Genomic DNA, 15,452 nt, shown 5'->3' with positions numbered 1-15,452 from the left:
TGATCTACAATTATAATTGTAGATTTAATTTGAATCATGCATTTCCAGAATCACCAAAATATTCTTCCTCATTCAAATGAATGGAGTCAACTACTGACTACTTCACAGACAGATGGAACCCTGATTTTTCCCAGTTCTTTAACATGAGGCTTGGGAATTTGAATGCGCCCTTCTTATGTGATTACATATATATACATATAAAATTTATATGACCTAAACTAGAACAATGTACCTGTGCATATACTTCCCACACCTACCTGTATCTGTGAACTATATTTATTTTTCAAGAAAGAAATATCATCAAAATTATCTTGAAATGCACAAGAGCTGATTTATTCCTTTAATAGATGAGGTCAAAGAAAAATAGCAGATAGTACAGTTAGGCAAAGTGTATCCCTTTTGATACAAGCATGAGAACATATATACATATATATATTTATACACACACATATATACACACCCATCCACATATGTATACTATTTTTAATGCTGTGTAAAGTTGACAATGATTCAGCAGAAAGGATGTTACAAAACCAATTTATGAAACCAGTTTTTAAAATGAAATTACTCCTTCATACAGATAACACAGTCAACAGCGATAAAGTAGATAATAAGAGTACATGTTCTCTAAATATTTATTTTCAAGATACTTTGTTTTGTAAAAGAATCTGTTGGGACTTATTTCCTATTCTGAAGCAAGGTAATTTAGGCAATAAATGATTATTCAGAAATATCCTGTTATAGCTTTCTTTTATGATAATTTGTCTACCTTGAAATTTCCAGAATTATTTTTTACAATTAAACTTGTTTCAGCATTTTGTTTTCTATTGAAAAATAATGCCAACAGTATTATTAAATGAATTTTTAAGTCAACCAATTATACATATATGTATAAATTTAAAGAAATATTGATACATTTTCCTAAAACTGGGGTCTTTTTTTCTGAAATTCAGGTGTATAATGGTTGTGATTAGAGGTCAGGTTATGCTGAGATCTTTAAGCAAAACAATATTCATTAAAAACTTGAGTTCTAGAGGCTTATCTATCTTTTTTTCCTCAAAACCTGTAAACATGCAGTTTCATGGGTGCCAGGAACTGGTTTCAAATTTTTCACCTGATGCCAAGCCACTGCTATAGTACAAAAACTTATTTTGAAAAATTTGTCAGTCCAAAATAACTGCATCCCATTCACAACACAAAGCTGGCAATGCAAAATTGGTTTTCTGATCAACAGAAAAAAAAAAGGAATAAAAATAGAGTGAAACTTTGATTTACCTTTGCACTCAGGTTGTCTGCCTGTCCAGCTTCCATTTGCCAAACATGTTCTTTCTTCTGAGCCGTGGAGGATATATCCAATATCACAGCTGAAATGTATCGTGCTTTTAATTTTAAAATTGTTTTCTTCTCTAGATCCATGGCCTGGGATACCTGGATCACCACAAGAACCAGCTGTATCACCTAGATTTTAGAGTACAAAGATTATAATAACTGTGAAATATATATCTTTATATCCATATGTATTTTTTTAAATCCCCATATATATCAGTGGTTGTGAGTCCCTATAATTGCAAAATTACTTGATCCGCCACTAATTTTTTGTACTTGTTTTATAAGAATATTGAAAAAGAATTATAATTTCCTCAAATTCCCCTAATACCATGCTAAAATTTTGATAACAGAATTATCAAAAAAAATAGGGGGAAAAAAAAGACAAGCACAAAAGTTTGGTAATTTTTCATTTTAAAATAAGGAGTTCTGAGGAAAACCAAGGTCCTGATTGCAAAGATAATTTTCTTGTTTGTGTATAACTAGGGTTCATAAAATATTTCTTAGTTTTATGATATCACTAGAGTTGGAACAGTTTCACCATTGAATGAAAGTTCTAGTCAGCAATGTTATGTGTACTAGACGTGAAGCATTTTCCTGAATTCTAGAAATGTTGCAACATCATTTCAAAACTGCCTGATAGCTAAAATCTCCCTCAGATATAAATGTTTCAGAAAATTTTAAGACAGAGGGTTAATGGTAAATATGTTTATATTTATATAAAAATAAATTAATAATATTAAATGCTATCTGAATATACAAATGTTAGAATAATCAACATGGTAATAACAATAACAATAAAAAGTAAGAGTAATATCTACGATTACATATCTAAATCTTCAACTATGGTAAGAACTTTTAGGAAGTTCCAAGTAACACACTATATGAGCAACAGCTCATTTGTTTGAATCTTTTAATATTTACTTAGGATCATCTACTTAATTTTTTAGAGAACTTTAAGATAGTTTTCTATGCAAAAAGAGATGAAGGTATATTATATTACTAAGTTTTAATACTGAAGAATTGAATTCTAAAATTCCTGGAGCTCTCCTGTTCAGGTTTTCCCCATAACCCATGATTTTTCTAACAACTTACAAATAAAATTAATGTCTTCTAGACAAAAAATATGTCAAACATTGATATTTCTGAGAGAATATATGCATTACTTTGTAGTTAGTTATACTATTTTAAATAAAGATGAAATATTTCAAGAATCAAGTAGAAAGAATTAATTCTTCTATGTAAATAATCTGCTATGCAGAATACCCATACTTTTCTGGGGTTTGTCTAAGCTTAATTAGAAGTAGTAAGAGAATTTTTTTTTCATGGAAATAGCAAATAAATTTGTAAACTCTAAAGTTGCAAAAGACCAAAAGTGACAAATTCACTATAGAAGGGTTCTTTGGGAAGTTAGGACCCTGGAGTGTTTTATGCAGAGAAAAACAAATGCTCTGTTGCCTTAGTTGGCACTGTATATTTCTAAAAAATGCTGTTGGGAGTGAAGGGTTGGAAAAAACTCTTCACTGACAAAAGTATGTACAGAACTGAATAGTGAAGGGAGAAGAGTAGAACTAGCTTACTTTGCCTTGAAAACTATTGTGCATGAGCAAATACTTGGCTTAGTCCATTATGCACAGAACTATGTATTTAAATGATGTCAGAAATAACAAATTACTCAAGTAAGTAAAAGAGATAGCTGTCTGGTTCAAAATCACAGACTGAGAGGCTGGGCTGCTGCTCTCTGTTTATCTGTTTCATTATGTGACACAGATCTGTAAAGCAGACTGCCAACCTTGTTTAAAAAGAAATTGCAAATAGTTCCAAATTACTGCAAAAAAATTCCATAAGCTTTCAAAACAATTTATGTCCAAGGTACTTAGGTGACTTAACAACCCTGTAGTTTGAAAAAAAATTGCTTCATATTTTTGAAATAATTAAAAAAAGTCCTAGATCAAGGGTGGTTTTGGTTGTTTTGGGAATCCGTATCTTAGGTTTTCTAGAAGTATTTAGTTAGATTACAACAAAATTGGAACAGGGCCTACCCATTGTTCTACACTTGTAAAGTCTCCACAATAACAGCTCAGTTTTTGGCAAGTTACTTAACATTATGCCTAAACGAATCTTATGATGAAAAAATGAAAATAGGTTATTTTCCATGCCAAAAAAGAAATCAGATATTCCTCTTCTAAGTGAAATCATGTGTTCTTTTCTAATTATTACTGGGGATTATTAGACTTTTTTTTTTAGGAAGGTTAACCACCAGCTCTTGTGATTGAAGGTTATAGAAATTTTTTTTTTTCTGAATGACTGATTACATCAGATATGATGGAATCAAAACATCACAAAATAAGATGAGCTGGGAGTGACCCACAAGGATCATCGAGTCCAGCTCCCAGCCCTGCACAGCACCATCTTCAAGAGTCACACCTTGTGCCCAAGAGCTTTGTCCAAACTCTTCTTGAACTCTACCAGGCTGGTGCTGTGACCACTTCCCTGGGGAGCTGTACCACCTTTTGATATGCACCTTTTTCCGATATCCAACCTAAACCTCCCTGAGACATCTTCAGGCCATTCCCTTGGGTCCTGTCACGGCACAACAGAGATCAGTGCCTGCCCCTCCTCTCCCCCTCATAAGGAAGTTGTAGACTGTGATGGAGTCTAAGAAAACATATTTCTATTACCTCATGCAGACCCAACTAAATTATTTTTACAGTTAGTAATGAGCCATCCTTCACTCACATGTGTAACAAAATCTCAGTTGACATTTAATCTTGATGAAATGGAGGATTTAGACTATTTACAACCCTTGTTGCACATATGAGGAATTCTACATTGCAAAAAATTTCTGACTCCATCTGATACGCATATGATGATTGAAAACTATTTCTGAATGCCAGTATATATCAATGGGATGTGACAATTCCTTCTAGCTCAAAATCATGTGACAAGAAACTGTCATAAGGATGATGCAAAATTTAGTTACCTTATGTTCACTGATTCAGAGTTTTCTTTTAAAATTCTTTTCATATACTAAAAGGACAAGCACGTTGTATCTTTTCTCAGTTAAATATCCTATATTATATATATTATGAATAATATCAACAAACATGCAAATTTTAAAGCTTTACGATGCATTAAAATTAAGAAAAAAATTTAAAGACTAATAATGAAAGTTGATGATTTTACATATTTTAGATGCAAAATACAGAAATTCTGTGTCATGAACTGCAGATTATTTTATAATGAGGAAGCATTTCAGATAATAGCTTTGAAAACAAAATCTCAAAATTTTACTAAGAATTATAGTTCGGTAGAGTACAGTTAAAGAAAACAAGCTTGTATTCTGTACAGTTCGTTTCATTATGATTAACGTTTAAATGTTCCCATGTCAAGGAAATTTTTCTTCATGTATTGAAAAAATTAATTAGATATGATTAGAATTTCCTATGCATAGGTAAAAAACAATAATTAGAAAAAAAATCACGTACCTCACTCATAATATCCCAAGATATTTCAAAAGTTATTTAATTTAGTAGAAAAAAATACTATAGAATAGTCCTACTTTCAGTCGGGCTGCTTTGATATTTTTATTTGCATTTTGGGACTCTATTCCTTGATATTTTTTGTCTGTTTCTTAAATTATTTTTTGCAATTCTAAATTTAGAAAATCTTTTCGTATTAATACTATGAAAAACTACAATAAGCAGCCTTAGATTTTATCTAAAGAGGATTTTTTCCCTCAGACTAATATGGATTCATACTAGCCGTAAAAACCTTTTTTATTAAAATAGTTCAAATTTGAAAACACATGAATATATTGTTAAATAAGATTATTTTACATTCAAGTTTAAATTCTAGTGCATACCTTTAAAAATTACAGACTATAAGAACTTGATCTTTTCTCTATTGTGGCAGATTTCCTTCTGCTTTATTAATAGAAAGTTTGAGGTGTAAATTTTCTAGGTTTTGTCACATTCTAGGTTCCTGAGAGTTTGCAGAAAGTTCAGATACTGAAAAATTCTTCCAACACTTCAGAAATTAATGCAATAATTTACGTAATACTTTAACCAAGGAAATCTATTTTAATATTTCATGTTAATTTTCAACTATTTCTGTGGATGGGCTGTGAAATTTTGTATTCTGAAACTGCAGCCAAGAATCAATTTATAACTGAATACACTGAAGAGATGAGGGCAGGAGAAAATAAAAAATTGGTTTCAAACATGTGAGACCTCCACCTGGACTACTGTATCCATTTCTGAGGTTTCCAATACAACGGGAACAAAGACCTGAAAGAGCAGGTCCAGAGGAAGTTAATAAATATGATCAGAGGGCTGGAATACCTCTGCTGTGCAAAAAAGGCTGAGAGAATTTGGGCTGTTCAACCTGAAGAAAGAAAGACTTTGGGAAGACCTTATTGTGGCCTTTCAATACCTAAAATACAGAAGAAAGATGTAGAGTGGCTTTTTATCAAGGTCTGTAGTGACAGGAGAAAAAGGGACAATTTTAAACTGAAAGAGGCTAAATTTAAATTTGGCATAAAGCAGACATGTCTTATGAAGTCTGCAGTGAGTCACTGGAACAGGCTGCCCAGAGAACTTATGGATGCAAACCCCCTGGGAGTATCCAAGGTCAGGTTGAAGAGGACTGTGAGTAACCTGATCTAGTTGAATAGGTCCCTTCTCATTGCAGTAAGGGAGGACTAGATGATCTTTGGAGGGCCCTTCCACCACAAACTATCCTATGATGCTACTGGAAGATGTCCCTACCTATAACTAGCGGTTGGACTAGAAGATTTGTAAAGCTCCTTCTGACTTCCACCATTCTATGATTCTATTATTTACTAATACTGTAAAGAACCTTGAATTTTAAATGTGAAACTAGTAGAGCATTATAAGTTTACCATATCAGTTATTTTTCACTTCTAGTTTTGGCATAGATCTGATCCAAGAAAAAACATGTCACTTATTTTCTTCTTATTTTCTGTCATTAAACGTCTAAATTCTCTGAATTACATCGGTTGAAATAAGATTCAAAACCCCTCTGATTTCTTCAATAATGAAACAGGACAAGAAAGAACTTCCACCAGTATTTACTGAGAATAAAACTGATAACCTGGTTAACTTTTATCACAGTATTTGTTTACATAGTCTGCAATAACAAAAGGGATTTAATCAAATCCCAAATTAGCGTGTGACTTGGATTTCTGTTTTTCACTTGATCACTGATCTTAAAATGAATCAAATTGAAGTTGTGAAACACAATATTCCTAAGCAATACGTTTTTCAGAAAACATCTTGACTCCAGTGAGGGCTAAACTATTACAAGGATTGGATGGTGTTCCCCAAAAAACTGAGTGTCCTGTCTTGAAATTATGTGGAGCCCACCTGGCCTTATTATACAGATGGATGTATTACACAATCAAGTTATATCTGAGGTGTCATCAAGCCAGTAGACATTTTGAAAGTTAAGACAAAAAATGTAAGAAAATTAACCCATCATCTTGAAGAGACAATGTTGAAGATTTCACTGTGAAAATTAACACTCTTGCCAGAAATCACATAAAAATGTTTTCAAAACAAACTGATTTATTAACAGTCAACTGAACGTGAAATTTCCTGTTCATATTAAGTGCCACCAAGAAAGTCTACTTCCAGATTATTTCCTTGCTAATACTTTGTACGTATTTTGGTTTTACTTTCTTTTTACTTCTACTGAGATGGTAATTCAGTTTTATACATGATTTTACAGATTTTTAAATGGTCTTCTGAAAAAATCAAAATATATTTAAAAGAACTTCAAGATACAGTCATTAATTCACATATATTACCTGAGCAATGAGGAAGAGATCCACTCCAGTGTCCATTTAACTGGCATGTGCGAGATGACTGCCCTAGCAGTGATCGTCTACCTGTGCAGGTATAATGAACAGTAGAACCAAAGGTATATTTATCTCCAGACAGGACCGCATTAGGAGGAACTCCAGGATGTCCACAGTCAATCACTACAATGCATAATTATTGGAGATAAAAGAAGGTTATTATCACTGATCAAACAATTTTTATTTTCATTTACATAACTGCACACATAAACTTTGTGAAGGGATTAACATTTTTAGGGTTTGGGGAAAGGGGTAAGGTAATGGGACTAGAATACAAAATATACTTCTGACCAAAAGCTGCGAAAGAAATATTTGGAGATGTCAAAAAAGATATTTAATATACATATATTGACGTTCAAAACCATTCATTCACTAAGTTGATGTTTATGGCACGAACACATGCACACACCTTGTACTCCAGAGAAAAATTACAAGAACACACTATTTGCCAAAGTCACTGCTGTGGTAGACAATATGCAGAATATGTCTCTTTTAATAATTCAGATCAAGGAGTTAATTTAAAGCAAGCTAAATAAATCAAGTTTGGGAAATGCACAGTTGAAATTCATAAACCAAATCCACTATGTACACAAACTGAATCTAGGCCTGATGTTTGATTTCTTCTTATCTTACATCTGTCCATGGTATGTAAATTATCTTGTTCAGAGATATTTGTATTTGTACCAAGAAATCCACAAATTAGGGCTGCAAATAACAATGTAGTAGAATCAGCTGCTAAATCATACAACTGTCGTTTTTATCAAAACTTCATCGTATTAAATACTATTTTCAGCAGAAATTTTTTATGAAAGAAAAATCCAGATCAGAAGCCTGGTCAGAGTTGAGGATGTGTTCACATCCAGGGCATTTGAGATACATGCAACAGTACAATGATTGTGCAATCCAGCATAAGACCAAAATCATGTGACAATTTGTCTTTCTTAAATGATTATTTTGGTCTTAGAGTTTTAATTGATGTATATAGTGATTTGCATTTAATGACACGTTCTTCTAAAGGCCCAACTTTCATGGTACAGAACCTTCCTGACAGGACCACAAAGAATTTAGGAATGTGGTAAGCTATTGACCAACTTTGATTCCTACCTAGTATCACTGGCCCTGAGACCATTCTGCAGGCTTTGAGGACTTTGAGTAAAATGGACAGAATAGTCAACTTTACATAACAAGCACTTGTTGTCAGCATGTTATTTTTTCAATCAATTGCTTTTAACTAAAATCTACTTTCACTTATGAATGATTGTTGAGAATGAAGACTTAGAACATTGTCAATAAAAAGGTATATTGATCATGCAGGCTTCAACAAAATGAGACCCTTTTCTTTGTGAAGAACATTCCCAATTTTTCAGAATATTTTATTTTCTGTAATGTTCTTGATTTATTCTTTTGCTTTATTCAGATATCATACAGGACAGAGTTAATTTCATACTGGTACCTTACAGTTTCCACCTTAGAGCTTTCCAATATACACTTTTCTGTTTACATTTATGTCTAGAAGTCTTGGATCCCTAATAATTGACTTAAAAAATTATAACACCCTGAATATTACCCTTAATTTGATTATGCATTCTACAAAATTTAATTTGATATTAATGTTTTCAGACTGTGATTTCACATGAAAAGCTGATTGAATTTCTTCTTTTTTTCTGGTACTAACTAATTTCTTCCTTTCTATTTTAACACTCTTATTAAAAAAAAAAAATCTTCTCTATATCTAATCTAAATGAACTCTTAGTTTAAACCATTACTCCTTGTGCTATCAATACACGCCATTGTAAAAAGTCCCATTCCAGCAATAGTTTTCCAAAACTCCAGAAGCTACTAAGAAAAGGCCCTTAAGAAGTTTTGGTAAGCTTACAATTACAAAATATCAAGGATACCACCTAGGTAGAAATCATTGACCACTTCTATAAAAATGACACAAATAAAGCAGAAAATGCTCTTTCAAAAGTACATTTATCACTTTTACTCCCAAAGCTTTTTAAAAAGAAGAATAAAGGCTGTATTATTTAATTACTTGTGACAATTCAGATAAAAATGACTTATAGATTAAAATAAAAATGTAGAAAGAAGAAATCTTTTCAACTTTGCCTTTAAATTCATTTATCTTTGGAGATATTTTACTATTAAGCAATATTTCTCTTTTTGAAATGGTAATGTTGCCTTTAAATTTAATCAATAGACACTTTGGTTTACATTTAACTGTGACTTGCAATCAAGCTATTTTTCCATCAAAGAAAGGGACCAGTTCCATAACTGAAATTAGCAATAATAAGAAAAAAAGTTTACTTTTTCCTATTTTTTGAGAGGTAATCGTCGAACTATGGAATAGTAGAACTAGTGAAGCCTCCTGAGAACAAACAGCTACAGTACTGCAAATATCAGTCCATGATTCCTGAATAAGGAAACCTTAGCCTGTTTCCCCTTTAATCCCTAGAAAAGAAGCCTTTCTCAGTGAAAAATGTTGATCTTAAACTAAACCTTTTTCACAGACTAATAAAGAATCAGGTAAATCAACAGTCCCAACCAATTAAAAGTCCAAGAAACATCTCTGGCCATATCTGCACCAGAGTTAGAAAGTTGTTCATGACAAACCAGAATAAAATAACCTACTTGTGTTGATCTACTTGCCTTATGTAATAGGTTGCATATGAGTATGATGTTCAGGTACATCTATCAGTGTGGTAAACTGAGGACATTGTCCAAATGACACCTTAGGTGTTCCACAGTGCTATTAGTGGCGATTTCAACCAACAGTTTTTGACCTTGTATTCCTGCTATCAGGAATTATCATACTGGAGCATTCAGAGACATTTGTTTCGCTATTGCATTTCATAAATATTCCCTTTATTTGCTACATACAAGAACAATATAACTGCTACTTCCGCAGCTGCTGAGACCCTCCATCAATACTGCACACACACCAATGTATATAAATATGATTAATGTAATTGCTGTCATGAGACTGATCAAAATGTTGTGCAAAATAATACCAGGTCTAGTTCACATTCTTTGTAGAAGCAAACTCATTATCTACTTACTAATGCATTCAGGTAGAGGTTTGTCCCAGTGGCCATTTGGTTGACAAATTAAAACTGAAGAGCCAAATAAAAAATATCCAGGATTGCAGTCATAAAATACCACTGTGCCATATGTGAAATTTCCATGTTCGATTTTACTTTCTCTTATAGAATTTGCAGGAATTCCAGGATCAGAACAATTGACCACTAAAAAGAAAAAGAGCACAGAATTGAGAGCCATACTAATACAGTCTCCTAAAATGGTCTCCTATTCTTTGTATAAGAAATAACCAATGTGTTGCTATCCTGGTTTTATATATCCTAACTTTTTTATATAATGGTAGTGAATTAGGAAGAAGAACTGAAACGACGAGACACTAAAGTCAGAAGATGTTAAACCCAGAGCAAATAAAAGAAAATGCTTCTTTACAGTGTGATTATACCGTAAAATTATTGGCCACTAAAAGTTACTGAACATACTAATAAAATGAATTTATATTCCTGCCTTGACATACACTATTTTCCACAAATAGAAACATATTTTGTGTCTAGATGTGACTTTGGTCTAACACACACATAAATGCAAACATACTTATGTTCCTATACCAATATTTTGATAATGGATCACACTTAAGACAGATGTTTTGAGCTAAAGTGCACAAGGTCAGTTAGGTAAGATTCTGGTGAATCTGACAGAATAAGAACATATCCCAACAAGTGGGTAGGAGCTTCTAAAAATAGAGGTTAACTAGTGGTTAAGAATACTGATGAATTTTTTGAGTTGTTATCACTTTAAAATTTATATTTCTGAAAATTTCTGAATATGGATTTCCACCCCTTTTCTGTGTCTTACAGCTATCTGTGAGTTCAGTATAATACTTATTTTGGGAGTCATGAAGATGTTTTTAACAGTTTTCATGTGGTTTCCTCTGGTCAAGGAAACACATCATCACTTATTCAAAGTTACTCTAGAAAACCAAAGTTCCCATAAAAATTACTATCCCTATAATCAATTGCATGTTTACATACAGGCACTTGCATACACCTGTGTGCAAATCTATATACCTGCAATGTGTATTCAGGTGGAATTTCCTTAGCATTGGTTCCTACTCATTGCCTCTCATCCTTTTACTTGGCAACACCGTGAAGAGCCTGGCTCCATCCTCTTCAATTACTGAAGTCCCCTCTCAGCCACCTCTTCTCAAGGCTGAACAGGCCCAGCTCCCTCAGTCTGTCCTTGTTAGAGAGATGCTCCAGTACCCTAACCACCTTTGTAGCCCTCCACTGGATACACTCCAGGTTCTCCAGATGTTCCTCACTAGGGCTGACTAGAGGGGCAGAATCACCTCCCTCGACCTGCTGGCAATGTTCTTCCTAATGCACCCCAGGACATCACTGGCCTTCATGGCCACAAAGGCACACTGCTGGTCTCATGGACAGTTTGTTGTCCTCCAGGACACCCAGGTCCTTCTCTGCAGAGCTGCTTTCCAGCAGATCACCCCCCAGCCTGTACTGGTGCATGGGGTTACTGTGGTTACTGGTTACTGGGGTTACTCTTCCCCAGGTGCAGCACCCTGCATTCATATTTGTTGAATTTCAGAGGTAAATGTGCATGCATGTCTATATATGAAATTATCAAAAAATGCGGAAAAGCTCTGTAATCTGCAAAGGAAAAATGGTATTGCCAGATGCAATTCAAGATAATTTAATATAGGCATTTTATCACTCACGTCCTCTCTAGCCACTATTATAAATATTGTAGTCTGCTTGCGTGCTTCTTCTAGCAGGTCTCAAATATTGGTACTACAAGCCTAGAAAACATACCTTTTCCAAGGAGAGAAATAGCTTTCTGCTTGTTTTTGACTTCTTTAGCAGTAAAGGACACGACGATTTGTTAGCTACATTGATGGTCAATATTGAACTTTATTTTTTTTTCCTGGATGAAAGCCTAAGCTACATTTCAGTCTTTTTTTCTTTTTTTTTTTTTCCCCCACAAGGATCATTGAAAACCAGCTCCTGACCCTGCACAGGACAGCCCTAAGAATCACACCATGCGCCTGAGAATGTTGTCCATGTTCATGTTACTAAGCATATATTTAAAGTAATGAAAAGAATTTATTCATTATTCAGGAGTAGTGAGCACTTGAAATAAAACACAAGGAATTTTGACCATTTTAATAGTTTCCCACAATTATTATGATTGGCTAAGAAACTAGATATTTAACAAAGTTGTAAATAGTATAACAACAGCAAGTGCACTGCTGAATTTATATGAAAAAATTATAGGACATAAGCAAAGTCTTCACAACGGTGTGAAGCCTTTTCTAAAATACTGAACTTTTGGTAGTTTACAAATATGCAAGGCAACAGTTATTATTATTATTTAACTTCAAAGCAAATAAAACGTAATCATATTCAGTAGAAAGGATTTCACTGCACACTGCAGACATGATTAATGATGCCCAACACAAGATTACCTCTTTTTGTTTTAAACTCTCTCCTGAAACCAATATACAATACACAATTTTAGGACTGTGTAAAATTTCAAGAGTAACCTGATCAACTTATTTACCAATCCCTACATGCCAATAAGTTGTCAGCACTTTGGCACATTACTCTGCAATATAAGAATACCAAGGTGAGTGATAGCAACTGCATTGAAAATTAGATTAAGTAGGTACCCTAAACACACAATACATGTTTAGTATTGTAAATTTAGAAAATAATATCTTCTCATCAACAGAGAGTTCCTTAGAAATTTAAGTTCTCTAAACTATTTAGCAGTATCTCTTAGGGGAAAGTGATCAAATGCAAGTGGAGAACACCTATTGAAAAGACAATACAATCAATAAACATCTACAAAAAAATATGATATAGTTTATGGACAGATAAAAATCCATAGACACTGCAGAGAAGACGCTGAAAAACAATGATTAGAATTTCTGCATATGTACATGCAGGTTACAGCATAAAGTATATTTTTCTAAAACCAATTATTTAAAAAGGACATAAGAGATTTTAAAAAGACAGGGATATCAAAACTTTCCTAAAACTGCTTATGAAAATTCAAACAGGACTAATTTCAAAGTATTATTTTTCTAAGTGAAAGAAATTTACAGATAAAATCTAGAAGCATTGAGAACCAACTCAAATGGACAATACTAATGAATTAGAATAACAATTTTCAAAGTCAAGATGCTCAGTGGAGCACCAATGGAAACACAAAAGGAAAAGAATAGGTTTTCTTATTGTCTGTTAGAACTATGTTGGCTAAAAATGCAGAGAAAATTATTTCAGTATTTAAACTCTTAATTACCTTTGCATAATTTTGCTTAAGTAACTTGTAGAAACAATTTTTTGAAAAGCAATACAATCTACAGACACATAAGAAAGTTTCTCTTTAACTGTTATCCTGGCAATTTAAGGGAAAAACATCATGTAATCACAAAAAACTATTGATAAGATTATTATGTTAATCAGTGTCTGTTGATGAGAGAGGAATCACTTTGCCTTGTGTTCCTTTACCCTCTGTTTATTTTTCAGCCTTAATTTTACAACATTTAGTTAGAAACCCGTAAATGCTGCATTTTTACCTTTGCATATTGGAGGTGAGTGGCTCCATTGCCTATTAGCTTGGCACTGAGCTTTGGTTGGTCCTTGCATGACATAGCCAGTATTACATGAAAATGTCACAACATCATTGAAGTTGAAACCATTTCCGCTTGTTCTTCCATAAATAGGACTACCAGGGTGACCACAGCTGACGGCTAGCATAGCACCAGTCAAAAAACAAAAACAAAATAGTACAAGATGTTATCACTTTTCATTATTTATTATGCAATAGATAATAATTATATAATAGTATTTTCAAATTTGATATTATAAGACACTGCATACTTTCCATGATGTATTCATGCTCATGAACTCCTTTAAATTTTTAAATAAACTGAATAGAAATTGACATGCAGTAATGAAAGCAAATGAAGAAAACTCTTCTCAAGAAGCAGGAGAAAAGCAAGCCCTAGTTTTTCATTATGTATAGTCTGAAATCAAAAGGAAGTATTTCCCTACCTTAGTTCCTCAGGTATTATTTCTTACAAATTTGTCTTAGTATAAGCTCAATATTTTATCTTTTTGGCCTAAATACTTAGCAAAGGTATAAATTTATGACTAGTTTTTGGAAAAAAAACCCCAACAAAACAACCCAAAAAACCAAAAAACCAGAACTATTGGCACAGTGAAATTTTTCTTATGTTAATACAAAAACTGTCTACAGAAAGCAAAGTTTATTTTCTGTGCCCACACAAAAAAAAAAAAAAAAAAAAAAAAAAAAAAAAAAAAAAAGAAAAAAAAAAAAAAAAACAAAAAACAAAAAACAAGGGAAAAAAAAAAGAGTAAGGAAAATTGGACACAAATTAATATTCACAAAATGATCCAAAACACTTTGCAAACATTTTATCGTATTTCATAACAAGCCATTGGTTAAAAAAAAAAAAAGTTGGTCAGTAATTAAAAATAAAAATTAAAACATCACAGAATAAATGAATTAACATTGTGTGCTATGACTGGGCATTGAGAAAATTTCTGCTACGAAATAGAGCTGTAGGATATTTGGAGGCCAATTAATACAGTTTCAATACATTAATATTACTGAACCTCAAAAATAGTAGTAATTTATTTTAAAGTGCTTAGAGAAATCTCAAATTTTCTTTAATTAATTCCCATTATTACTCAAAGGTCTTTCATGTGATAGCTTTACACACTTAGCATGCAAAAGAAACCTTATTAACAAAGCACAATATTTACTCAAAAGATCCCCAAAACCACAAATCAAAGTAACAGCATCTCTGTGAGGAAGGAGAAGAAAAGAAAATATAACCTGGTAAAGAAAATATTTTAATCTGCAGTGTTTACTTATCTAACTAAAAGTGTGAAAGTAAATATATATTAAATATTTCCAAAAGCCAGTTCAGGTCATAAAGCCATTTTCAAATTTTAGTAGTGGCATTCATAAGCCCTATCACTTTCTGAAAAATTTTCATATCCATAACAGCAGGTACTCAGTAGCCAAAAGATGCAGTGGAAATTTTAGGTGACAACACTTAACTCCACCTGATAGATGAATCATAGATTTTATGCGGTCCTATACTTCTGAGGATCATTCAATCCTCACCCTGTTTGACACAGATACTCCTGTGACATAAATC

General features: G+C 32.8%; 1 protein-coding gene across 3 annotated transcripts in view; it reads right to left on the bottom strand.

Moving 5' to 3' along the window:
* Window positions 1-15,452, bottom strand: part of CSMD3 (CUB and Sushi multiple domains 3) — a 593,609-nt gene that overhangs the window by 42,673 nt on the left and 535,484 nt on the right. For all 3 annotated transcript variants that reach the window (XM_066177261.1, XM_066177253.1, XM_066177270.1), the window contains 4 exons: window positions 13,839-14,012; window positions 10,267-10,452; window positions 7,157-7,330; window positions 1,276-1,458 (listed from right to left, as the gene is read on the bottom strand). In XM_066177261.1, the coding sequence (XP_066033358.1) occupies window positions 1,276-1,458; window positions 7,157-7,330; window positions 10,267-10,452; window positions 13,839-14,012 (717 nt within the window). The remainder of the gene's footprint in view (window positions 1-1,275; window positions 1,459-7,156; window positions 7,331-10,266; window positions 10,453-13,838; window positions 14,013-15,452) is intronic.

Source organism: Chamaea fasciata, unplaced genomic scaffold, assembly GCF_029207755.1.
Source record: "Chamaea fasciata isolate MVZ Bird 193981 ecotype frontalis unplaced genomic scaffold, bChaFas1.0.hap1 SCAF_1, whole genome shotgun sequence".
In the NCBI taxonomy this organism is placed as follows: Eukaryota; Metazoa; Chordata; class Aves; order Passeriformes; family Sylviidae; genus Chamaea; species Chamaea fasciata.
Note: the sequence above shows the minus strand (reverse complement) of the source record. Positions and strands in the feature narration are given on the sequence as shown.